At 41.5% G+C, this 27,236-nt stretch overlaps 1 protein-coding gene across 10 annotated transcripts in view; it reads right to left on the minus strand.

Annotated features, from left to right (window-relative positions):
• Positions 1-27,236, minus strand: part of HIPK3 (homeodomain interacting protein kinase 3) — a 148,405-nt gene that overhangs the window by 98,503 nt on the left and 22,666 nt on the right. For 9 of the 10 annotated variants that reach the window (XM_075065206.1, XM_032769831.2, XM_032769833.2 and 6 more), the window contains exon 2: positions 10,432-11,533. The exons of the other annotated variant lie outside the window; for it this stretch is intronic. In XM_075065206.1, coding sequence (XP_074921307.1) covers positions 10,432-11,531 — 1,100 coding nt within the window. In that variant the 5' untranslated portion in view covers positions 11,532-11,533. The remainder of the gene's footprint in view (positions 1-10,431; positions 11,534-27,236) is intronic. 10 annotated transcript variants of the gene reach the window in all.

A 27,236-nucleotide genomic window follows, 5' to 3' on the forward strand; every position in this document is an offset into this window, starting at 1 on the left:
AATCTGACCCTTACTATTTACTATTTTAAATTTTTCTAAAATCAACTATAAAACAACATATCATGACATAGTAACAGAACATTTAAATTGGTATATAGCTCAAATTACATTCCATTTCAACTGTTCTTATTCTCCTGTTTTTCTGAACTATACCCAAAAGCTACTTCCCATCACTTTTCCTGTGCCAGATGAGTAGATAAATCATGGTCAGCCTAGCAATGATGTATATGCAGAACAAAAGAACTCCAAAGTCAAAGGAAATGCATTCCACTACACATTTAAACTGTATCACTCTATAAACCAAGAAAATCCTCCCATGAATTCTGATTCACAAATCTAATGCCAACAACACTGGTAATTCAGAATCTCTGGTGACATGCACTGAAACCCCCAGCAGGTGAGCAGTAGTAGCCATGAAGGAAACAGCACAAGTTAATGCTCCTTGAAGTATCTAAATTCCATTTGGAAATCCACTGGATCAGAAAGAGACAATGCCACAGAACGAGAGCTTGGGCCCTGCTTCATCCACCCATCCCTGATGGGGAAGATTAATGAGCCATCTCAGACAGAGGAAGAGACACTGCAGACTTATAACTTCCTCCCCCTTCCACATCACACAGAAAGATCAATTGCATTTATTCCTCTATACATACAGAGCGGATGGACCTCATTCTTAGATTTGACAGAGACTGTATGACATTGAGATGAAAATTGACAAATTAACTGAACTGCTTTAGCTGTGATGAATTAAGGTTCCTAGTGCTAGGAGACAGCTAAAAACTTAGCTTATGACCTGCCAACTGTGAAATAAAAATTTAAATTATAGAGCCAGTTAAAACAGATTGATGAACAAAGCACAAAGAGCAAAATAAGAAGACTGCCAGGCAATTACAGAAATTTGTTCAGCAGTTAAAGGTTACAACAGTTTCTTATGATAAAGCAATTTGTATATATCTATACTTGCAGCCCCAACATCTGCAACTTCAGAGAAAATTCTTAGAACTGTGAACCTCTCTCTTCAAACTCATGTTACCAGTACCTTTTATTCATACTGAAGCCCCATATATTCCTGACAGTAACCATGCTCACAAGTACAACAGCTGACTTTGAGCATGCTGACCTTGAGCAAATGAACGCCCTTGGCAGTATGTACTTCTGGCTTATTTCACTGCAACAGCGAAACAGCCTCACCATCTATAGTAGTCAACAGTCTCTGGCCACCACTCCTGACTATTTTAAGAAATCCCCACTACATTTCTGTAATGCACAGTTCAAAGTGATAGAATAACATCTGCTACCATGTTCAAATGCAAGTTGTTTACAGTGGAATTTTGGGTTTGTTCTCATATTGTGCTTCCCTTACTTATAAAAAGCAAAACCTGATTTATGAACAGAGCTTCATTTCCTGTTTACATTGTAAAATCCAAAAATTACTTTTTATTCACAGAATATAGGAGACCATGAAATGCGAACAAATAATCAAGCATAGAATGTTTTCATACAAGGCATATTTGGAACAAAATAATGTATGACACAATGTCTGGATTTTAAAAGGTAGTAATTTCCCAATGGTCACATTGAAAGCTTATGGTCATCATGTACAAGGTTGGAAGTACATTACTGCCAAGCAGTGGCAGAGTAGCCACTGGGCCAACAGGCCTGTGCCCAGGGTCCCCAGTCAATTGGGGGGTCCTGGAAATATGGGAGCCCCCGTGGCCCACCCACAGTCCCTAGCAGGAACACCAGGCGATCAGAGAGGGTCAAGGCCCCATGCCCCGACCCCGCTCCCCGGAAGGAGCGCCAGACAGGCAGAGCGGAGCAAGCCCCTATGCCCCGACTGGCTCCCCAGCAGGACCGCGAAGTAGGGGGGCAGGGCAAGCGTCCACACCCGACCCCATTTCCCCCAGCAGGAGTGCCAGGGGAGGGCGGGGGAGACTGCAGGTGGAAGAGGTGGGGAAGGGCCCCCACTTGCTCTGGCCCAGGGCCCAACAAAACCGTAATCCGCCTCTGCTGCCAAGATCTCATTTTTTTCATTATTCATTTTTCTTTTCAGTTAACATCTATTGTATTCACTTGTCAAGAGTATTTTATTATTTATGTCAATGAAAGAAACATTTTTATATCTTTATACATTACATTCTTAAACTGTGGTAGAAAACAGTCTAGCTGAAAAATTTTTGTCTACTGCATTGTTACAATAATATTTTCAAATAGCTCAGTACAATTATTATAGAGCATTTTCCCCCATTAACACATTAAAGAGCATGCTGATTCTCAAGAAAGGTGGGAAAGGAAGTCCTCTTTACCTACAACAGGTACAGCATTGGCAGTGGCAGAGCAAGTTTCCACATATTATTCTGCCAGCCCTAACCAGGAACAGGGCCGGCTCTAGCAATTTCGCCGCCCAAAGCACAGCAGCATGCCGCAAGGGGCGCTCTGCCGCTGGCCGGTCCCGCACCTCCGGTGGACCTCCCGCAGGCTTCCCTGCGGGGGGTCCGGTGATCCCGCGGCTCTGGTGGACCTCCCGCAGGCATGCCTGCAGATGCTCCACCGGAGCCATGGGACCAGTGGACCCTCCGCAGGCACGCCTGCGGGAGGTCCACCGGAGCCGCCTGCCATCCTCCCAGCAACCAGCTGAGTGCCCCCCGCGGCATGCCGCCCCAAGTACGCACTTGGCGCGCTGTGGCCTGGAGCCGACCCTGAACAGGAAGAGAGACAAGTAAGAAAGTAGCTCCAACACCCTGCCCATTCAATCTTTGGCCTCTCTACTGAGAACGCCAACACTGTTGATTTATTTTGAGATTTGTAAGTGCTGTCCAACAGACAAAAAAGGCAGACCCCACCTTCAGAAAAGGTGACATTTACTTTCTTACCAAAATTTCTAAAGTGGGCACCTGTTGCCCTGTGATTCAATACAATTGATTCTCTCCAATCTTCCAAGCACTGAGGTGCCTCCTTATTTTCTTTCCTCCCACTTCCTTAATATTGTGCTAGCAGGGGGAGCTGCTCAGAAACTGCGTGCATCACCAACTGCCCCAACCAACTGCCATAGCTGAAAAGACACACTGTAAATTCTGATTAACTGACTTGTGAAAGATTATTCATTTCTAGGCAGAATCCCTTGTTCACTTCTATTTTCTTTTCAATAAGAGGAAATCTTCCTCTCTACAATAGATGTTCCCTAAGGGGTGGGAGGAAGAGGAAGAAAATGATTAAGATATCTCACCCCTCTCTGTAATTCTGAACCCCTGACCTGAAATAAAAACAAATTAGGCAAAGTTGAATAGAATTCATTTGAAAAAGGATAAAACCATAGTAAATAAACAAAAACAAAAAAACTATCTATCTTTCTCCCTCCTAGGCAAGGAAACAAACTTTAAAGAAACACTGCCAAGAGAAACAGTGAAAGAGAGAGCGAGAGACACAGACAGACATCTTTGAAGGTTTTTATGCAGAAAAAACGTATTAAAGACTGACAGATCTTTCATCTGATGAGACAGTGACCTATTTTATAGTGCTTGGTGAAAGACTGCACTGAAAACCAGTTTATGTTGTAAACTTCCTTAAATTAATGCCTGTGCAATATGGCTCAAAGAATGGTCATGTGTCTTGCTGAATCAGTCCTCAGTGAATAAGGGAGACCAGAAGACTGAAGAGGTAACAGACACTCCAAAATGTTCTGAATGCAGGCTAGCATTGGTTGAATCCTATGGGCTAAAGAACAAATCAAAAACCACTTTCACTTGACCCAGTAGGTAATTCTGGCAGAGTTTTCTACTACTGAGTAGCACCTGACTAGCAGCTTTCAATCAGCATTCCTCTTCTTCATCTCCTAATTTGGTATCCAGTGCTGAGCAGTCTGGATCTCACAGCATGGATACTGAGAGATCCAGACTGCTCAGCACTGGATGCCAAATCTGACCATGGTGTTGAGTCAGTGGGTTGGGAAGAAATGGGGTATACTCTCTCTTGGGTAAAATTACTTTGTCTAATTAAGAAAATGAATCACAACTTTAAATACAGTGGCTTAAAACATCCCCTAAAATTAAGCGATGTTGTTTCTTTGACAATTTGCTAGGAAATTTGCAAAACAGATAAAATTAGTTAGAAGCTGAGTTCTAAAACGTCCTCAAATTCCGTTTTTGATAAGATTAGAAAAATCACCACTGTACTGGCCAAGCTGGTGGAATCAGAATTCAACTTCAGTTTGAACATTAATTTTGGCATGATTCAGCTTCAATTTGAGAATAACCCAAGGAATGAGTGAGACTGGGAGAAAAGCATACATCAAAATCCCCAACTGAGATGGAAGGTTAAGGAGTTGGTACTGAGACCCACTTGAGAGCAAAACTGAGGACACTTCTTGTCGTCTTTTCTGACAAACAGATTGATGGCCAGAATGCCCCCATCTACAAAGATGGAGCTTAGCACACTGTTCTTCAGAGACCACTCATGAGTCTGGAAAAAATTCCTGCTGAGATGATTGACCAAATAATTCTGGAGCAGCTGTGGGAATGACATTCTCCTTGATGGAGAACTGCCAAAACTTTATTGTTTGCTGACAAAGCTGCTTGGAGCAGCTCCTCCCTGCTTGTTCACTTAATACATTGCAGTGGTGTTGCTGGTGATCATATGAACTGCTGTGTCTTCAATCTGCATCTAAAAAGCTCTGCATGCATCGTAAATGGCCTGAAGCTCCAGGACATTCACATGAAGGACAAACCTTAGATCTTCACTGTCCTCAGATGCACTCCGCAACCTATTGTGGAGACATCAATAACTATGGTCTTGATTGGAAGAAGATGGGCAAAGGGAAGACCTTAGCGCACACACTGATCCATCCACTATTCTAGGAATTCCAGGATGTGACGTAGCACTTTCCACTAGGCCATCCAAGGATTGTTGATTCATGCAATATATCAACTTCAACCAGCCCTGAAGCAGACAAAGACACAATTTTGTGTGCTGAACTATGTAAGTACATGACGCCATATCGCCTAGTAACTTTAGGCATACACAAATTCTAGCTGAAGGGTGAAAGTAGAGAGAGAGGCACAGGCAAAAAATTGTTTGAAATCATTCATTCTGTAGAAACGCCTTCAACAGGGCCAAGGACATTGATGAAGAAGTCATCAAAGCTAAAAGACCCTGAATTAGTGAAGCAACATGGAAGACAGGCAAAGCAAGCCCACTGGGTGGAAACAGTCAATGATGACACTGACTTCACTGGTTCAACGAATGCCCCATGAATGGTACAGAACTCAATGGTATGAAGTCCAATTGCTCTTGCCTCAGGACAGGAGAGCAGGTGGACAGTCCTACTCTATCCCGCATACTGGAGGAAACACAGTCCCAGTCCACGCTCCCCTTAGAAAAGGAGGAACTTTTCCTAGCTCTTGAATGGCCTCAGTCTGTTTTATGAGTCCTTTTCCTAGGAGAACCAGGCAAATAAGAATGATCTCTCTGCCTCCTGGGAGAGGAATCCGAATCTGGTTAAACAACAGTCCATTCTGGTTCAGACACCCTGTAGCAGGCTAACAATCAGTGGATGTGTCTGGTGCCAAAACAGGCCTCATGGCCTACTTGAGAAAGTGCTGCCTCAAGCTCAAATCTCTAGCCACTTGCATCCTCTTCTTGAAAGCCTTATTGATGGAGCACCTTTCTTTAATGTGTTCTTCCCCAAGCACAAACAAACATCAAGATTGGAGGTCTCCAGCAGGAATAGCCACGCCACACAAATGGCAATGTATAAAACCTGGTCAAGGCATCAGAACAGCCTAATTTCTACTAAGCTAATTCTAAGGTACTAATCAACTAATTATTTAACTTTCTGTGCTTTTGTGTATAATGACAGAGAACTGTGAAGTAAAATACCACAAAAATCCTCCAACTCAAGCACTGGGTTGGGGGAGAAGGAACTGAAGGTGACTGGGGTGGGGCTAAGGGCACCACTCCTAAGAGTACCACTAGGCAAAGTTTTACGTCTTTGGTGTGCTGGGAACACACATAAGTGAGTGGAATATGTGTCTGCAACCACTCAAAGCAGCAGCATAAATCCCTACATTGGTTGCACTGTTACTCCTAAAAGGCTGAGCAAGCAAACTAAAGAATTCAAGCAGGCACAGTTCCTAATACATGGGCAAAATGTAGAAACAGATTAGCCCCACTTTCATCAGTAAAGCACACATATAGGATTAAAAAGGTATATAAAGGATTAATCAATTTAGCTTGGCTAAGAAAATGTGTGTGCTTTGTAGCTTATATAATATGTTAGTGGTTAGCAAAATGTAACAAGGCCTTGAAAATAATATGCTCAAAAATTAGGAGAAATGTGGCATCTAACAACCAAAGTTTTAGGAAAGATGCTAAACTTATAAAAATCTTGTCTATTCCAGGCTTAAGGAGGGGAGTCAACTCCGAACTGTGCAAAACAGTCAATCTTTTAGCTAGGATAAGTGTCAATATGACATCATTTATTTATTGCATTGTATAAAGGAACCAAGCTCTCAGGGGTATTTATCAGATCCTACCTGACTATACTGGAGCTAGCCAGGGTGACGGGATTATCCCTGGGAATGATTCTTTTGTGAGTATTCTAATCTAAGGTTTATGGATATTTGTTATTGTATGGGAGTAAAAACTGCTTATTGCTTATGCTTTTGGATATGTTAAGAACAAATTATACAAATACCATTCAGACTTTAGATTTAATAAAGGGTTTGGATGAATTGGTGTCGTGGTAATAATGTGTATTCTTATCATCATTATGAATAATTCCAAAACCATACAACTTTAAAAATAGCATATGGACAAAGTTTTCACCAACGTCTAAGTGACTTGGGATCTTAAGTCTTATTTTCAAAAATAACTATGCATCAAGATTTTATGTGCTTTGCTGAGAAAATGGGGCAAGTCTGTTCCTACATTATATCATAAACCTCTTACAGTACCGACTGCATCTGTATTTCAACATATACTTCAAAAAAAACAAACACTCTCACTACACTAATATTTGTACAGTTATTTTCTTGGTAAAATATGTTTGTGAGAAAAGTATCTGGGTTGAATCCAGAACCTCTCTTACCTTGCTTGCCCTGTTGGGCAGCTGTACAATAAAATTCTCCCCAGTGAGAATTAAACAAAGAACTCATGACAGCAAATGAAAGGATTAGCAAGTGAAGACGACTCTGCACCAATGTATAATCAACATGATCACAGTAAACACAGCAAATGAGAATGTGAGGAGAAAAGAGAGATTAAACTATTACACAAAATCTCTATTTTCAAATTACTCCTGATGGACATTTCATTAAATAGAACCTCTTATAAAAAGAGAGCTAATCTCTATCAAATCCAATTACATCTCTATTAAAATTGAATATATTATGTTTTTCTATGTAAATTTAACAGTACTATAAATTTGACAGAGGAAATAAAAGGATTAACATTTAGAGAAGGCTACACTATTCATTTATTTATTAAAGATGTAGATCTTGGCCTGGATGGCAAGAGGCACTGTTTATTGTGAAATAAATTGTATCTCTACTCCCCCCCAACCCTCTCCCCATTTATGTGCTCTCTTATGCTATATAGTCTCTGAACTGCATGTCTCTCCCCTCTACTTCCTTGCTGTTCTCCGCTCCAAATTCCCTATTAGAGCTCAGTTCTGTGAGGTGATGAGCCCACTTGGTTCCCATTCAAGTCAGAGGGAGTTGAGGGTGCTCAGCAACTTACAAGACCAAGCCATTATCATCTAACATCAGTAACATTATTTAAGTGCTTGTATAGCATCAAGGGTTATAGCAGTGTTATTAGCTTTAGACAGCAATGCCCTTAGTCAAACAGCATGCCAAGCTACCCAAAAGGAATGTGAATTGCTCAATATCTATAGCGCTATACACCCGCAATGCAACCCAACTTACTGAAATGAAACTGCAGTTACTGGAACCAGACAGAAAATTCAAAGTAATAAATTTCAAGTCTCTTTCCAAAGGTTAGGTTTCTGGCTGGAGGATTAACACAATAGTTTTAGAATAGTATCAGCATTTTCAGGTTTGGGGGTCCCTCCCCCCCCCCCCCCAAAAAAAATCCAATTCTCAATATATTCAAATATAGATATAGCTATGAGTTACAACACAGTATAGATCTGTTATAATTCATTTCGACCCCAATCCTGCAAGCTGCTCCATGTGGGTGAACTTGTGTTCAAAGCGTGAAGGCTGCTAGATCAGTAGATCACACTTACTATTTCTGAAAAAAAAAAATTTTTTTAATATGTTTTTTAAACATAGCTTTACATAATTATAAAACTCTGGGAAGTAAATAATATAATCTTCTACCAAACAGACTATTTACAAGGCACCTTATAATTAAATTACTGCATGTGTACCTACATGCATTTGTCCCTCATAATCCTTTGATATGAGGCTAACGCCTTCTCTCTGTGAGAAATTCTTAAAGTGACCTGACACTGTAGGCACACAAAAAAACAGCCATCTACAAAATCTGAGCATTCTTAATTTAGAGATATTACTTTTTCCTACATAGAAATACTTTTTAAATGCATGGATTCAACAAGAACTATACATGCAAGGTACAGTGCTATACAACAGAACTAATATCTAAATTATAAACTTAGGTAAGAGGTTACATGCTGGTTTTCCAATGTACAGACTTGCTCCACGTGATGAATGTGTCTAAATTCTATGCCATGAAAATAAATATGACAGTCTGACTTTTGCTTGTTTTACATGCTGTATTTTTTTCATATTTAAAGAAAGCTAGAAAAAAATGCTATTCTGATAAGAACTTTCTGTAGTCCACATTCTCTCTATGGTGAGAGCACAGCGAGTAAATTTCAATGAGTACATGAAAATTATAAAAACACTGACTATCAATTGGTTGATGTAACCACAAAGAAAATAAATGCAAGACTAAAATGTTTAATAGGGAGCAGAATAATTGCACCAACACAATAATGCTGTACAACTGTCAATGCCTGATGTATAACCTGAATCAGAAGCAGAAAAAATGACTTAGCAGTAGATCTATGCAAGTTTCAGTAGGGTCATACAGTCTGGGTCCATCACTTTTCAAAGCACAAAAAATAATACATCAATAGCCAAAACTATAATATTCTAGTCAACATCAGACCTAATAAAATCTCTAAGTAGGGAGCTATTCAAAACCTTGCAGGATCAGACAATACCTATTGAATTGTGCTCTTAGCTATGCTAGACATCTAAATGTTAAGAGCTTGAACCCCAGGCATGCCACCTGGGGACTGGCACTCCTAGCAGGTACCAGGTGACTGATACCTTAACCCTCTTCCAATCCTGAAGGCTGCCACGAATTGAATTGGGGAACAATAAAGTGCATGCTTAGGTCACTTAATTTTTCATTTCCTCTCTTTTATGAGTTTGCGTCAGGCACATTGTGTGTGTGTGTAGCAACTCTTAACTGCTTCCCATTGAAGATGTGTGTGCAGATATTTGGGGGGGGTTTTGTGCTTAACTGGGGTCAGTGATTAAACAACGGGGGAACTGGGAGGCAGAAGTGGAACTGCTAAAGGACAACAGCAGCTGTGCATGAGCCTCTCTCTGTTGTAGGATCCTCACTGAGAAGATTTTGGGTATGTCTGTGCTTCAATAAAACACCTGCGGTTGGCCTATGTCAATTGACTCAGATTCTATAGGGGCTATAAAGTAGCAGTGTAAATATTCAGGTTCAGGCTGGAGGCCAGGCTCTGGAATCTCTATGAGCCATAAATACAGGATTCACTTCACTAGTCCCTGAAGTTCACTGAAACTGATTGGAGTTGAGGGCACATAGCATCTAGCATAAGTGTACATGCATGGTAGAGAAAATATAAAGAAAGGGTATCTCTTCTATAGAAGATACCACTACAAATGCCACATTCTATCCAGCTGCTTAAAGAGAGAAATTTGTATATTAGGTTAGACAAGGAAAAAGGCACTCTGCACAGGAAGTTACGTGTAATTGATACACAGACTTTTGTTTTAATGGCTTTTAATCTAACAAAAAATATACACCATGAAGTTTTTTTTAAAAAAAAAAAAAAGCTCTCTTTTAGAAAATCTCTGCTTGACAAATCAGAGATATTTGCATGGTGCATTAGGAGAGAATACAACATTCAAAACATAATTCTGGAGGGAACTCACTGTAATGTACAAAACAAACCTACTGCCAGTGCAGTAAATACTCGTAAAGTCAGCAAATTATATCTAAAATCATTATCAACTATTTTATTTTACAATTAATGAAATGATTACATGGTCAATTTGAATCAAATTACTATTGACTGACTTAAAAGTTGTACTTTCAAAACACTTCGGCATTATTTTTCATGGAGGAGAATTTTAATATTTATTAAAAAGAAAAAACAAAGCAAAAAATAGAATAAGCACCTACCTGTAATACCGAGACTGTAAATAGGTTGAACAAACAGTCTTTGACACGTGGCTGGCAGACCCGAAGTCTATTACTTTAACCCGGTATGGCTGCCGGACAGGATCCACCAACATAATGTTCTCCGGTTTGAGGTCAGCATGGATTAAACCAAGACTTTTTAGTTTTTTCAGTGCAGTGGCCACTTGTTGCAGAATAGGCCGTATTACTTTTAGTTGTAGAGGACTGAATTTGTTTTGCTTCAGAAAGTCATATAAATTCTGTTCCAACATCTCAAACACCAAGCAAGTATGGTTATGATGCTGAAAGCATTCATAGGCTCTCACAAAATTAAACTCATCTGCATTTTCAGTACTTAGTCTTGCTAATATGCTCACTTCTATTTGTCCTTGGCGTGCATAAGAAGGATGATTCTTCAAAATTTTGATTGCAACAATCTCATTTGTTCCTCTTGTCCAACATTTTACTACCTGTCCAAAGGTCCCTCGCCCAAGAAAATCCAGGACCTCATAAGTATTTTTCACAGAGCACAACACCTCATGCTGTACTAACTGATAATCTCCATCTCCACCGGTACCACTCTGTTTTGAAGTTGCAGTAGTTGTCACAACCGTCACTGGGTTTCCCATATTTGCTTGCAACATCACAGGTAATATAGACAGTTCATCAACGATCTGCATTGCACTACTTTGATTATTCAACTCTTCACTCTTACGCTTCAATCCACATCGCTGGGATCCATCCAGTAAATCTATCCGGGTTCCCTGTGTACCTGTCTGAGGTGCCTCAACTTGAGGTTGTTGCGCCTGCGCTGCTAATACATTTGTAGCACCTACAGTATTTTTTAAAGCAACAGCACTTGTCTGCAACAAAAAGTTCTGTCCTCGAGGTCTGTCAAATGGGTTCTTAGTCTGAAAATAAGTACTAACCCTGTTGGGAGAATGAGCAATTCCAAAGTTTTTACCATTCACATAGATCCGTGGGTAGATTCTTTCGTGGTACACACAACTGCTTGGCTCTACTTTGAGTTTCTTCACACTACAAAAGGCACTTGACTGGGTTTGATAAACATATGGTGGACAAACCAAGACTTGTGAGGCCATACCTGAAGAAGGAAGTCGGGGAGTAAGGGGGGAAAAAAGAACAAACCACAATTTAAAGTTTGTAGCAATTTCTTCCCCTGAGAAATTAGAACACTCAAATTAACCACTTCAGTTTGCCATTAAATGGTTTGATACTTAAATTACCCAAGTCAGTGGTTCCCAATTTTTTTTTACACCAAAGTGACCCACCAACTCCATTGTGCCTATTTTGGCAACCCACCCAGAGCCCAAATTCATCATAGGCCAGCATCCTCTCCCTCCTCACCTCTCTGAAGGGGCACTAACCACATGTGGCAGCATGTCTGCCCTGGCACTGCAACCCCAATCCCAACCCAGTGTGGAGCAAGGTTAGAGAGTGAGCCCGCCTCACATACACCCTGAAGCTGCAGCTCTTGTCCCATGAGGCTCAGCCCTATTCACCAGTGTATGGGACTGCAGCGCCATTAAGGTTTAGCCTGGTTTCACATTGGCAAATAGAATGTAGGCAGTGTGTGTATTGCATACACTTCTACTATTAACATTTCAGGAGCTTAGAGTCATGGCTACTGTACATTTTGGAATGGTTGTACAGGGTGGCACTGGAATGGTTTGCAGCAGCTCAATAACAACACCCTTTTTTGGGAAGGGGAAGGTAATCTTCTTGTACTACGGAATCTAAGCTCTAGTTAAAAGAACATAGCTCTCATGGCTGTGAAGACAATCTTCAAGTTATGAGCAGGGAACAACCTGATGCAGTGATGTCTACCTGAGTCTACAGATAGCCTGCAACAACAGCTCTGGGTGTGACCATATCCTAATATTCAGGGGCGGTTCTAGCTTGTTTCCCACCCCAAGCACGGCAGACAGGTTGCCTGTGGCAGCACGCCTGTGGGAGGTCGGCCAGTCCCACGGCTTCGCAGGGCCCAGCAGGGTGCCCCCCTGTGGCTTGTCGCCCCAGGCACGCACTTGGAGTGATGGTGCCTGGAGCCACTGCTGCTAATATTCTGAAGTATTAACTCAGCAACTGGTTAATTTAAAACGTCAACTTTGCTACAATTTCACTATGATAAAAGCATATATAAAAGGGGGATGATCAGCTAACATCACTGCTATCAGAGCACACAAGAGGTGAATTCTATTGTGAAGACCTGCACAACTTGCTGTAAACGGTATCTTTTTTTGATGTGTCTAGGAAGTGAGGCCTGGTCTACACTACGCGTTTAAATCGATTTAAACAGCGTTAAATCGATTTAACGCTGTACCCGTCCACACCACAACACTCTTTATATCGATATAAAGAGCACTGTATATCGATTTCTGTACTCTTCCCAGACGAGAGGAGTAGCGCTAAAATCGATATAAACATATCGGATTAGGGTTAATGTGGACGGAAATCGACGATTATTTGGCCTCCGGGCGGTATCCCCACAGTGCACCACTGACCGCTCTGGACAGCAAATCTGAACTCGGATGCAGCGGCAGGTAAACAGGAAAAGCCCCGCGAACTTTTGAATTACATTTCCTGTTGCCCAGCGTGGAGCTCTGATCAGCACGGGTGGCGATGCAGTCTCAAATCCAAAAGAGCTCCAGCATGGACCATACGGGAGATACTGGATCTGATCGCTGTATGGGGAGACAAATCTGTTGTATCAAAGCTCCGTTACAGAACATGAAATGCCAAGCGTTCGAAAAAACATCTCCAGGCCTACACAGTGCTGCGTGACAAGCGTAACGGAAGCCAGAGACTCAAATGGACGCTCATGGAGGGAGGCGGTACTGAGGACTCCAGCTATCCCACAGTCCACAGCAGTCTCTGAAAAGTAATTTGCATTCTTTGGCTGAGCTCCCAATGTCTGTAGGTTCAAACACAGTGTCTGGCGTGGTTCAGGGAATAGCTCCTCAGTTTTCTTCCCTCCCCCCCCCCCCCACCACGTGAAAGAAAAGGGAAAGAAATCATTTCTTGACTTCTTCAATGTCACCAGCCTATGTGTACTGAATGCTGCTGTAGACGCTGTGATGCTGCAGCAGTGAAAGAGCAGTATTCGCTCCTCTCCCCTCTCTGGTGGCAGACGGTGCAGTAGGACTGGTAACTGTCCTCACATGAGCCCTCCGAGTGCTCCAATGCTTTTTATTGAATATGGGGCGCCTGGGTAAAACAGGCATGATTCCTGGTCACTCCCAGTAGATAGGACAGAACGCTAGTAACCGTCTTCATCATAGCAACTGGGGCTGAGCTTCAATCAGCCCCCTCCCTTTCCTGGGTAAAGAAAGATTCTGTACTGCCAGGACTGTCATAGCAGCAGCATGCTGGGCTCCTCTCCCCCGCACCGTTATTGTCCTGCCTGGACTGTCATAGCCCCGGGAGGGCTGCCTCCCCCCTCATTTTATCTCACTAACAAGTCTCTGTTTCTTATTCTGCATTCTTTATAACTTCATGACACAAATGGGGGCGGGACACTGCCCACGGTAGCCCAGGAAGGTTGGGGGAGGAGGGAAGCAACGGGTGGGTTGTTGCAGGGGCACCCCCTGTGAATACTGACACGGAGCAGCTGTGCTCTGATACACTGGTCCTCTAGTACACTTGCCCCCTTATTCTAGGCAGGACTGACTCTATTTTTAGAAACCATAAAGGAGGGATTTGACTCGGGAGTCATTCCCAATTTGCTTTTGCGCCCCGCCGACTCTCAGCCAGGGCACTCATGATAGCAGCAGACAGTACAGAGGGGGAGAGATAACCATCATCTCATTGCCAGTTACTCCGGCAGTAGACGGTACAGTGAACGACTGGTAAACCATCTCTGCTATCATGCAAAAGCAAATGAATGCTGCTGTGTAGCGCTGGAGTATCGTCTCTGTCCACGGCATCCAGTACACATACAGTGCGGAAAAAAAAAAAAAGCTGAACGGGCTCCATGGTTGCCGTGCTATGGCGTCTGCCAGGGCAATCCAGGGAAAAAATGGCGCGAAAAGGATTTGTCAGCTGTTGTTTTCCCGGAGGAAGGAATGACTGACGACATTTACCCAGAACCACCCGCGACAATGATTCAACCCAGAATTCCAAGGGGCGGGGGAGACTGCGGGAACTATGGGATAGCTACAGAATAGCTACCCACAATGCAACACTTCAGAAATCGATGCTAGCCTCGCACCATGGACGCACAACACCGAATTACTGTGCCTAGTGTGGCCGCGTGAAATTGAATTTATAATATCAGTTTTATGAAACCGATTTTAGCTAATTCGATATTATCGCATAGTGTAGACGTGGCCTGAGATATGGGCTTTATGTCCAGGACTTGCAATGCACTCACTTTCTCTCTCTCTGTATATATATACATACACACACACACACACAAATTAAATATTCTCAAACCAATGTATAATTTATAAATGTACCATCTAACCCTATTACAAAATGTAGATGCTTACTATACCACTGAACTGTACACAAAAAAATTGATTGTACAGCAAACTGAAAATCCCAGATATTTGTTGTGTAGATAAAATATATATTTAATCTTACAGTACTATCTATTTAGGTGTGCCCTAAAAATACAGCACCACGTAAAACATTTAAATGTACTTTATAACCCAACTTTCCCAAGAAATTCCACGGGAGGTAGCTTTACACAGACACAAAGATACTGCACAATGAAACAAAGATCTGATTTACATATACGCTGCATCAAGTTAAATCTGTCCTGTTTTCAAGGCCCTAAATCGGAGGTGGGCAAACTATGTCCCACAGACCACATCCGGCCTGCGGGACCCTCCTGCCCAGCCCCTGAGCTCCTGGCCCAGGAGGCTAGCCCCCATCCCCTCCCCTGCTGTTCCCCCTCCCCTGCAGCATCAGCTCACTGCGCCGCCGGTGCAATGCTCTGGGCTGTGGGGTTGCAAGCTCCCGGGGCAGCGCAGCTGCAGAGCCCGGCCTGACCCAGTGCTCTGTGCTGCGTCATGGCGTGGCTGGCTCCAGCCGGGCAGTGCCACTGTAGCGCCACCAGCCACCACTGCTCCAGGCAGCGTGGTAAGGAGGCCGGGGGTGGGGGGTTGGACAGAGGACAGAGGAGTTTGGGGTGGTGGTCAGGGAGTAGGGGTGTGGATAGGGCTCAGGGCAGTCAGAAAGCAGGGAACAGGGGTAATATGGGGGCAGGGTACCAGGGGGGCAGTCAGGAAGGAGGGGGGATTGGACAAGGGGGCGGGGGGCAGTCAGGAGGAATGAGTGAGTGGTTAGAGGGGGGTTCTGGGGCTGTCAGGGGACAGGGAGCGGGGGGGGTTGGGGGAAGGGTCTTGGGGAGGCCGTCAGGGAACAGGGGGGTTGGATGGTGCAGGAGTCAGGGGGGCCATCAGGGAGCAAGATGCAGGGGGGGTCAGATAGGGGGCAGGGCTGGGCCAGCCTGGTTTTTGGGGGAGGCACAGCCTCCCCTAACCAGCCCCCCATATAATATCCGAAACCCGATATGGCCCTCAGTCCAAAAAGTTTGCCTGCCCCTGCCTTAAATAATACCATCCTAGTCCATATCTCTAGCTTTGTCTCTTATTACATCCCGGAACACCATCCTCTCTCCTCTGTAAAGGATACCAGCCTCAGTGCCTCATTCATCTGTTTCTTCCACAACAATCTCCTTGTTTATAACATGCCTTCCTCAATCAGGGTGGATACAAATAAATGTGGGGTTTAAAACAACATTTTTTAAAATTTAAATTATGTCTTTTTTTAAAAAATAAACCTACTTAAAATTAAATTTTAAAGTATGACAACCTATCTGTTAAGGTTTAAACTTACCATAAATTATTAAATTATTTAAATTAAATTAAATATTAAGCAGTACACATTTGCTGCCAAAGTTATAAAGAAAGTCAAGCCACTGAACTGATGGAAGTCAAGGTCTAGGCACACAGAAGCAGAATTGGCTGAAGTGCTAAACTTGCTTTACACAACAGTAACCTTTTGTGCAGGTGCAGAGGGACTATTTCCTTCATTTGTGTTTATTCAACTAATTCAGTTCAATGATTAGTTCATTCAAAGTTGAGAAACTGATCAGAAGTTGAAAAAAAAAAACAGGAAAGCTTATTTTTGTGTTCCAATCTGTGAACAAAAACTAAGTGTGAAATGATGAGATCTACTACTTCTAAAATCTTGAACATGGTAAACTGAAATAATCAATTCAACTCACTAACTACAGAGGATACTACTTTTGTATAATCAATCTGTTTAAGTGCAAAACTTGTTTTGATAAACTTTTTTCCATATATGTCTGGCACATTTAAGGTAATTTTATGTAACTAATAAAAAACAAATGCTGGTTTTGTACATTTTTAACTGAATTCTAATTTCCATGGAAATAGTGCTGGATACAAATAAAAATTAATATAGTAAATAAAAAATGCATCATTCACTATTTGCTAACAATAAAAATGTAAACATTAATAATCTGAATCAGTGTAAATTAAGCGATATAATTGCTTAAACAAATGTGAACAGATCTAGTGTATCCTCCTAGGTAGCAAAGGGAAGCAACAGATTCAGTGTAACAATGGTTACCAACCAATGAGAAATGAACCTCTCTTCAGTAAACTACCTAAGAAGTACAAATGCAAAACAAAATTAAAATTGATTACTTGAATCAATGTTTCCTGCTTGCTGATTTAAATAACGATTAAAACCAATAATTTAAATCAGTCCATCCTGTCCCAAATATAGTCCATCAAGCCACCAGCATTTCCATTCAATTCCCTCCTAAAGACTCATGTCAATGACACTTGCCAATAGTGAGTCAACCAGGACTCCTAGTCACTCCCTTTTCAGAGTTTTCCAGCATCTCATTCATTCTAGATCTGCACTGTTCAAACTCATCAGGACACAGACTGTATATATTTTATCCTGTACAGTAGTGGTTCTCAACCAGGTTCTTAACTAGGTAAGCTCAGAATTTGTGGATTGAGATGTTAGAATCCTATGACCAAATAAAACATGAATTTCCACTAATGTTAGCATATCAGACTAAAACTATCATTGTTTTTGTATTACAGTCCTGCCAAGAAGCCCCACTCAGAATCAGGATTCCATTTAGCCTATGCACTGTACTGAAACACGTATTAAGAGACAACCTCTGTCCTCAAAGAGCTTACAAATTCATGTATTACTGTATATGTCAGTAGCGTGCTTGGTGCTGTACAACAGTGGTTCTCAACCGTTCAAGACTACTGTACCCTTTCAGGAGTCTGAGGTCTTAAAGGGGGTACAACAATTTAGCTAGATATTTGCCTAGGTTTACAACAGGCTATATGAAATGCACTAGCAAAGTCAGTACAAACTACAATTCCATACAGACAATGACTTGTTTATAATGCATCCGTTTTTCTCAACCTTGGTGTTGCGATTTATTTTATAATTACCGGTATATAGTAAAAATGAGAAAAATAAGTAATTTTTCACCAATAGTGTACTGTGACACTTTTGTATTTTTATGTCTGATTTTCTAAGCTAGTAAGTGAGGTGAATCTTGGGGTATGCAAGACTAATCAGCCTCTTGAAAGGGGTACATAGCAGCACTCAAAAACAAAAATAAAAAAGCAAAATTTTAGAACCTACAAGCCCACTCAGCCCTACTTCTCATTCAGCTAATCACTAAGACAAACAAGTTTGTTTACATTTACAGGAGATAATGCTGCCCATTTCTTATTTACAATGTCACCTGAAAGCGAGAACAGGTATTCGCATGGGATCTTTGTAGCCGGCATTGCAAGGTATTTATGTACCAGATATGGCAAATATTCCTATGCCCTTTCATGCTTCGGCCACCATTCCAGAGGACATGCTTCCATACCGATGACACTCATTAAAAAACAATGTGTTAATTAAATTTGTGACCGAACTTCTTGGGGGAGAACTGCATGTCTCCTGCTCAGTGTTTTACCCGCATTCTGCCATATATTTCATGTTATAGCAGTCTCAACTGACAACCCAGCACATGTTGTGCATTTTAAGAACGCTTTTGCTGCAGATCTAAAAAAATGCAAAGAAGGTGCCAATGTGAGATTTCTAAACATAGCTACAGCACTCAACTCAAGGTTTAAAAATCTGAACTGCCTTCCAAAATCTGAGGGGGACAAGGTGTGGAGCACCTGGGAAACCTTAAAAAAGCCAACTCCAATGTGGAAACTACAGAACCTGAACCACCAAAAAAGAAAAACAACCTTCTGTTGGTGGCATCTGACTCATGATGATGAAAATGAACACTGGTCGGGCCGCACTGCTTTGGATTGTTATCGCGCAGAACCCGTTCTCTAGAATGTTGGATGCATGTCCTCTAGAATGAAGGAACATATGAATTTTTAGCGCATCTGGCAAGTAAACATCTTGCAACGCTGGCTACAACAGTACTATGAGAACACCTGTTCTCACTTCCAGGTGACATTGTAAATAAGCAGCGGGCAGCATTATCTCCTGCAAATGTAAACAAACTTGTTTGCCTTAGCGATTGGCTGAACAAGCAATAGGATTGAGTGGACTCGTAGACTCTAAAGTTTCAGATTTTATTTTTGAATGAATGTTTTTTTGTATATAAATTTTACACTGGTAAGTCCAAATTTCATGATAAAGAGATTGCACTACAGTACTTGTATTAGGTGAATTGAAATATACTATTTCTTTTGTTTTTTACAGTGCAAATATTTATAATCAAAAATAAACATGAAGTGAGCACTGTACACTTTGTATTTTGTGTTATAATTGAAATCAATATATTTGAGAATATAGAAAACATCCAAAAATACTTAAATAAATGGTATTCTATCATTGTTTAATTATGCAACAGTCCTAATATTTAGTCACATCTCTCACTTTACTTCACATGACGGGGAGGGCCTCCAAGAAGTCTGACAAAATATCTTCCCCTTCTAAGAAGACTGTGCCTTATATTGTCTATGTGCCTTAAAATCAATCTCCATAGTCTGGGATCCCTGAAGTGATTGTTGTTTTTTTGATCAGGAGTTGTATACACTATATGATCACACTATATGGCTACTAATCAAGGGAGAAGGAAGATTCTAATTTAGTTCTGATTTTAATACTAAAAATCCTGGATTATTAGTGTTTCTGTTCCTAAACTCATGACTATAGCGGCAAGAAGTCATGAGCGCGCAAAAATTGCTTTCTTCCACACCTTTATTGCTGTGACAACATACCATTATTTCCTACATCAGACAAGGACCATGTCTCCATTTTCTCACCTCCAGGATAAACAACAGCTTCCTAATTAACAACACAAATTGACCTGGACATGATTAATTGCAAGGGCAGTTTGCATTAACAATTTTTGTCCCTTATGCTCGGTCCTGCTTGTGAAGAATTAAAATTTGGATTAGAAAGAAGGTAATTAGTAGCAGGATTCAAAACTGACTGCAGTGTGCAGAAGAAAGAAGTGTAAGGCAAAAAGCCTACAGGAGACAGAATAATTCTGGCAGGCATAATAATCTGTTGGTAGAGATCATGTCTATCTTAATGCAAAGGTAAAAGCCCTTGAGGAACTAATATGTGATCCCCTTTATGCAAATCATTGTGTTTTATTTAGTCAAAGTGACCTTCAGTTTATCCTTCACGGGTTCTGAGAGGCAACTAAACAGTTTGGACTCACCATTAGCCTGAAAAAAACGGAAGTCCTCATCCATATAGCCCCATCAACGAAACTAAAGAACATGAGTAACTTTACCATCTTGGCAGTACCATTTGAAGCGACGGTTGCCGGGATCAAAAAATATCAAGAAATATCAAACAGAATATGAAAGGCAAGCCAGGCCTTCGGAAGACTTTGCCATAGGATACTCATCCAGCATGTTTCAGAGTAGCAGCCGTGTTAGTCTGTATCCACAAAAAGAACAGGAGTACTTGTGGCACTTTAGAGACTAACAAATTTATTTGAGCATAAACTGTAGCCCACAAAAAAATTTGTTATATAAGCATAAGCTTTTGTGGGCTACAGTTTATGCTCAAATAAATGTGTTAGTCTCTAAGGTGCCACAAGTACTCCTGTTCTTTCAACCAGCATGCTATCAAACTGTCAATAAAGGTGATATACAATGCAGTAGTGCAAGCATCCCTTTTACATGAGTGTGAAACAGACAGTTTACATTAGACATAACAACTTGTACTTGTACTGTCTTTGCTCTATTCTGAAGGTCCACTACCAAGACAAAGTGTTAAACGTTAATATCCTTTAAAGAGAAAATACAACCAGCATTAAGGCAATGATGATCAAGGCTCAGCTTCGATGGACAGGTCACTTTATCAGAATTGATGATTATAGACTCCTGAAAGAAGTCCTCAATGCTGCGCTGAAGCTCAGAAAGCGCAGGAAGGGCAGGCAATGTAAATGCTTCAAAGACACCCAAATCTTAACTCATAAGGCATAAATATTGATAATTTCCAAAACAGAGCAACAGACGGACCTGAGTGGACAGCACTGCCTCAAAGAGTTAACAGCCTTTATTGAAAGACAGGCATGAAAAACAATGATAAAAGGGCAGAGAATAATGCCAAGTCTTCAGTGAGAGTCTACACATTCCTATATGAGATCTGTTCACAACCTTGCTCCTCACAGATTGGTTTATACAGCCACAAGAGAACACACAAGCTGTTGTGATACCATCATTGGATATAACAGACAGCAATAACATATCTATCAAGGTAAAACAAGAGTAACTCATTCTTCTGAAGTGGTGTACTGAAAGTTCGTAAGAATGGCCATATTGATTCAGACCAATGGTCCATCTAGCCCTGTACAGTAACTCCTCACTTCACATTGTAGTTATCTTCCTGAAAAAAGCTACTTTTAAGTGAAACGATGTTAAGCGAATCGAATTTCCCCATAAGAATGAATGTAAATGGGCAGGGTTAGGATCGAGGGGATTTTTTTTATGCCATACAGTACAGTACTATAGTTGGGAGGTGCCTCTGCCTTACTCCACACAGACATAGCAAGGAGGCTGAAGGTGCTATAGGCTAGGAGAAGCATGTTGTGCAGCAGCAGCAACAGCTTCCTCTACTCTGCAAGCAGAGGGGCAAGGAGCTCAACCCTCAGCCCGCCCACGCAACCCCTTCCCCGAAGCCTCCACCTGCTTCCTCTTCCCCCACCTCCTCCCTCTTTATGCCGCATGCCACATCGTTCCTCCCCCCTCCCTCCTGCCCACGGCAATCAGCTGGCTTGCAACGTTCAGGGGCAGGAGGGAGGGGGGAAAAGGGAGGACTCGGCACACAGGCTCCCCTTCCCTCCCCTGCCAGTAGCAATGAACTGGTTTGCAACATTCAGGAGGCAGGGTAGGGAGGGGAAGCCTGCGCTCTGAGTCCTCGCTCCTCCCCCCTCCCTCCTGAACACCACAAGCCAGCTGATTGCCATGGGCAGGAGGTGGGGGGAGGAGGGGAAAGGTGCTGATGTGCAGGGTCTGCCGGCAGGCACTGGAGGGGGCGGGTGTAGGGGATACGATAGGGGTTCTGCCAGCTGTGAACAAAGTAGGCAGCCAAACAACGTTAGAGCGAAGCATTATACAACTTTAAATGGAGCATGTTCTGTAATTGAGCAGAGACGTAAGATCGAAACAAGGTTAAGCAAGAGGACGTTAAGCACAGAGTTACTACATACTGTCTTCCGACAGTGCCCAATACCAACTGGTTAAGAGACAATGAACACCATCAAGTGAGCCATCCCATCGCCCATTGCCAGCATCTCGCAAACAGAGGCTAGGGACATTTCAGAGCATGATTTTGCATCCCTGCCCCTCCAGGCTAATTGCCCTTGATGGACCTATCCAAAATGAAATTTAGATCTTTTCTGAACTCTGTTATGGTCTTGGCCTTCACAGCATCCTCTTGCAAAGAATTCCACAAGTTGATTATGCATTGTGTGAAGAAATACTTCCTTTTGTTTTAAACCTACTGCCTATTAATTTCACCTGATGACCCCTAGTTCTTGTGTTATAAGCAGGAGTAAATAACACTTCCTCATTTACCTTCTCCACACCAGTCATGATTTTTATAGCCCTCTATCATATCCCCCCTTGGCTGTCTCTTTTCCAAGATAACAAGCCCCAATCTTATTAATCTCTCCTCATACAGAAGCCATTCCACACCCCTAATCATTTTTCTTGCCCATTTCTGAACCTTTTCTAATTCCAATATATCTTTTTTGAGGTGTGGCAACCACATCTGCATGCAGTATTCAAGATGTGGGCGTATCATGGATTTATAGAGAGACAACATGAGATTTTCTGTCTTATTATCTATGCCTTTCCTAATGATTCCCAACATTCTGTTGGCTTTTTTGACTGCCGCTGCACATTGAGCAGATGATTTCAGAGAACTATCCACAATGACGCCAAGATCTCTTTCCTGAGTGGTAACAGCTAATTTGGATTCTATCATTTTACATGTAGAGTTGTGATGTTTTCCAATGTGTATTACTTTGCATTTATCAACGTTGAATTTCATCTGCTATTTTGTTGCCCACATGGTTTTATGAGATCCCTTTCTAACTCTTCACAGTCTGCTTTGGACTTAACTATCTTAAGCAGTTTTGTATCATCTGCAAATTTCGCCACCTCACTCTTTACCCCTTGTTCCAGATTATTTATGAATATGTTGAACAGTGCACGACCCAGTACAGACCCTTGGAGGACACCACTATTTACCTCTCTCCGTTCTGAAAACTGACCATTTATTCCTACTCTTTGTGTCCTATCTTTTAACCAGATGCTGATCCATGAGAGGACCTACCCTCTTATCCCACGACAGCTTATTTTGCTTAAGAGCCTTTGGTGACGGACCTTGCCGAAGGCTTTGTGAAAACGTAAGTACACTATATCCACTGGATCACCACTATCCATGTGCTTGTTGACCTCCTCAAATAATTCTAGTGGATTGGTAACACATGATTTCCCTTTACAAAAACCAAGTTGACTCTTCCTCAATAAATCATGTTCATTTGTGTGTCTGATAATTCTGTTCTTTACTATAGTTTCAACCAATTTGACTAGTTCTGAAGTTAGGCTTTCTGGCCTATAATTGCCGGGATCGCCACTAGAACCTTTTAAAAAAATTGGCATCACATTAGCAATCCTCCAGTCATCTGGAACAGAAGTGGATTTAAATGATAGGTTACATACCACAGTTAGTAGTTCTGCAATTTCACATTTGAGTTCCTTCAGAACTCCTGTGTGAATACCATCTGGTCCTAGTGACTTATTACTGTTTAATTTATCAATGTGTTCCAAAACCTCCTCTACCGACACCTCAATCTGTGACAGTTCCTCAGATTTGTCACCCAAAAAGAATGGCTAAGGTTTGGGAATCTCTCTCACATCCTCAGCTGTGAAGACCGATGCAAATAATTCATTTAGTCTCTCTGAAATAGCCTTGTCCTCTTTGAGTGCTCCTTTAGCATCTCCATCATCCAATGGCCCCGCTGGTTTGTTTGGCAGGTTCCTGCTTCTGATATACTTTAAAAAAATTGTTGTTGCTACTTCGAGTCTTTGGCTAGCTGGTCTTCAAATTCTTTTTTGGCCTTCCTAATTATATTTTTACATTTAATTTGCCAGAGTTTATGCTCATTTCTATTTTAGTCACTAGGATTTAACTTCCACTTTTTCAAGGATGTCTTTTTGCCTCTAACTGCTTACTTTACTTAATTGTTTAGCCACGGTGACAGTTTTTTGGTCTTCTCTGTTTTTTAATTTGGGGTATACATTTAAATTGAGCTTCTATTATGGTGTCTTTTAAAAGTTTCATGCAGCTTGCAGGGATTTCACCTTTGGCACTGTTCCCTTTAAATTCTGTTCAACTAACTTCCTCATTTTTGTACAGAAGTATTCTTATTTGTATCATTCATTCTGACTGTATACATACTCCATTTCTTAAGCCAGTAGAAATGAGAAATAGCAATGTTTTATTTTATAAATTGTAAAACTGATAGCAACCCTATAAAGTTATGCTTTGATTTATGAAAAGCATCATGTGTTTACTGTAAGAAAATATTTATTTTAATAATTATTGCAGTGGAATACAACTGTTCAGATATTAAAAACTGTATACAGATTTTCCATTGCATCAGGAAGTTTCATTCTTGACAATATACTTAGTTCTTAAAAAGGGACAGTAATATCTTACTTGTTATCTAGTACACAGCTACAACAAGAAATCATCTCCAGGTCTCTAATTTATATTTTTAGCACCTCTGCCATATTTGACAAAGCTCAAGTTGGTATTTTGAGACCATTTTTCTTAAATGCTCTCCAAAAATGCCACACAACCACCCAGTTTTTTCAGGTTCTGAGTATGCAAATTGCTGCCTCTATTAAATCTACAGATCCATTTTTGGAGGCCAATTTGTAATTGCTGACCTTTATATTACCACTGGCAAACAGGAAAATATCCCTTTTCTGTAATTTATTTCAACAGGTATATTAAATAAAATCTGTACATTCAAAACCTATGCCTTTACCAGTAGAAAGCATAGATATACAAACGAAGGTTCATACAGGACAGAAAAAAGAATGTAACACAACACTATCAAAAGCAAGGTAGTAACACCCTTTAGTTCAGTGTATTTGTTTTAAAGGCCCACATTAGCAACTGTTTCTAATACACAATGATGTGACTAAAGATACAAATATTTGGAACAGAAATGTAAGCAATCCTTTTAAACCCCTACACATTTACCTACTTTGAACCAACAGTTAATAATCAAAAAAAAACCCAACCATTCTCCCTCAAAAGACTTAGCCTACCACCTCACTTCATTTATTTGAAAGGAGGCTCTCCTACAATATAACACTGTATTAGAGATCAGAAATTTATACCTTTAATATGACCATGGTACCTTCTGAATTTATATTTTTACTATATATTTTTAAACCTTTACATTCAATTTAAAAAATATCTACAGTTGTTATATTAATCACGCAGTTCTACTGAAAGTCTCAAAAAGAAAAAAAAATGTCAAAAGCAGAGATTTGCTTCTTTTCAACTACAACTGTACATAAGACAAAGTTACAATTTGATTGTTGGATTCTATTAAACTGACCACATATTCATGTAAAAATTAAACTACCTTAATATTGGAAAGTTATAGCTTGGTACAATACTGTAATCCTATCACAATACAAAAACTTGAAAGTATGAAACAGATCACAAAGAGAATTTGATCCAATATATTACTTAGAAAGTGTAAAATATTAATAAAAATACACAAATTCTTTATTTTATATAAGCCATTCAATCCTTTCACAACACGTTTTAAGTGTACCATGGCTATGAAACTTTCTTCACTTGTAGGAAACCTTCCTTTCCCAACCTTGTGGTGTTGAGCCAGGGAACTAACACAACAGCATACTGTGAAAATGCTCAGAAGACAGAACACTGTCACCACCATAAAACTGATTCACCAAGGTTCTTGAACACACAGGACTATGCATATGCTTAAATACTTTGCTGATTCAAGGCCTAGATCAAGGGTAAATAAACTATGGCCCAGTGGCCACATCCAGCCTTTCTGATGTTTTAATTCAGCCCTTGAGCTCCCACTGGGAAGAAGGATCCAGGGCTTGCCCCGCTCCAGCTGGGCAGCAGGGTTGGGATTTTGCCCCACTCTGCATGTGCTGTGGTTCTGTGCAGCTCCTGAAAGCAGAGGCATGTCCCCCCTCTGGCTCCTACACACAGGGGCAGCCAGGGGTCTCCGCAAACTACCCTCACCCCAAGTGCCACCTCTGCAGCTTCCATTGGCCTGGAACCACGGCCAGTGGGAGCGGCAGGGATGGTGCCTACGGATGGGGCAGTGCGCAGAGCCACCTAGCTGCTCCCCTGTGTAGAAGCCGGAGGGAGGACATGCCGATGTTTTCAAGAGCTGCTTGAGGTAAGCACCACCTGCACCCCGATCCCCCTCCTGCCCTCCAAACTCCTCAGTTGCAGCCCAGAGCACCCTCCAGCACCCCCCCAGCCCCACTCCAGAGCCCGCACCCCACCCGTAGCCCTCGCCACCACCCCGCACCCCAACCCCAAATGTCGTGATAATTCATGGTCCACCATACCATTTCCATACCCAAATGTGGCCCTCGAGCCAAAACATTTGCCCACCCCGGCCTAGATCCATAAGCATTCAGAACTAATCAAGAAAAGTGTTGTATGTAACAACTGCGTTTGTTTTGCAATTCACCATAGATGGACAGGATATTTTAGCTTTGATCATCCACCAGTTAGGTGGTGATGCTGCTTTGTTACTTTATTTCTTTAAAATATTAGGAAAGAATCTATTCTCCCATGAGTATTAGTAAAAAGTGAGAGCCACTACCCCTTACAAATTTAGTACATATTTTGTGTTTTGCTGAATAAGAGCCTGTCTTTGTTATACTACAGTTTTATTGTTTCATTGAGTTCTCATTTTATTCCTTCTGGAGTAGCTAGAGCTCCAAAACCGGCTCCCATTAGGCACCTGAGGATGTACTGTGACAAAGTTCCTCCTCTACCTTGGTGGGTTCTGCACTTATCGGCAGATTTGCTTACCTCTGTGATCTTCCCCACAGTCTGGGTCAACTTCTCCTGTGTCTGATCAGGAGTTGGGAGGTTTGGGGGGAACCCAGGCCCGCCCTCTACTCCAGGTTCCAGCCCAGGGCCCTGTGGATTGCAGCTGTCTATAGTGCCTCCTGTAACAGCTGCATGACAGCTACACTTCCCCGGGCTAC

The sequence above is a fragment of the Chelonoidis abingdonii genome, chromosome 4 (genome assembly GCF_003597395.2).
Source record: "Chelonoidis abingdonii isolate Lonesome George chromosome 4, CheloAbing_2.0, whole genome shotgun sequence".
Classification (NCBI taxonomy): domain Eukaryota; kingdom Metazoa; phylum Chordata; order Testudines; family Testudinidae; genus Chelonoidis; species Chelonoidis abingdonii.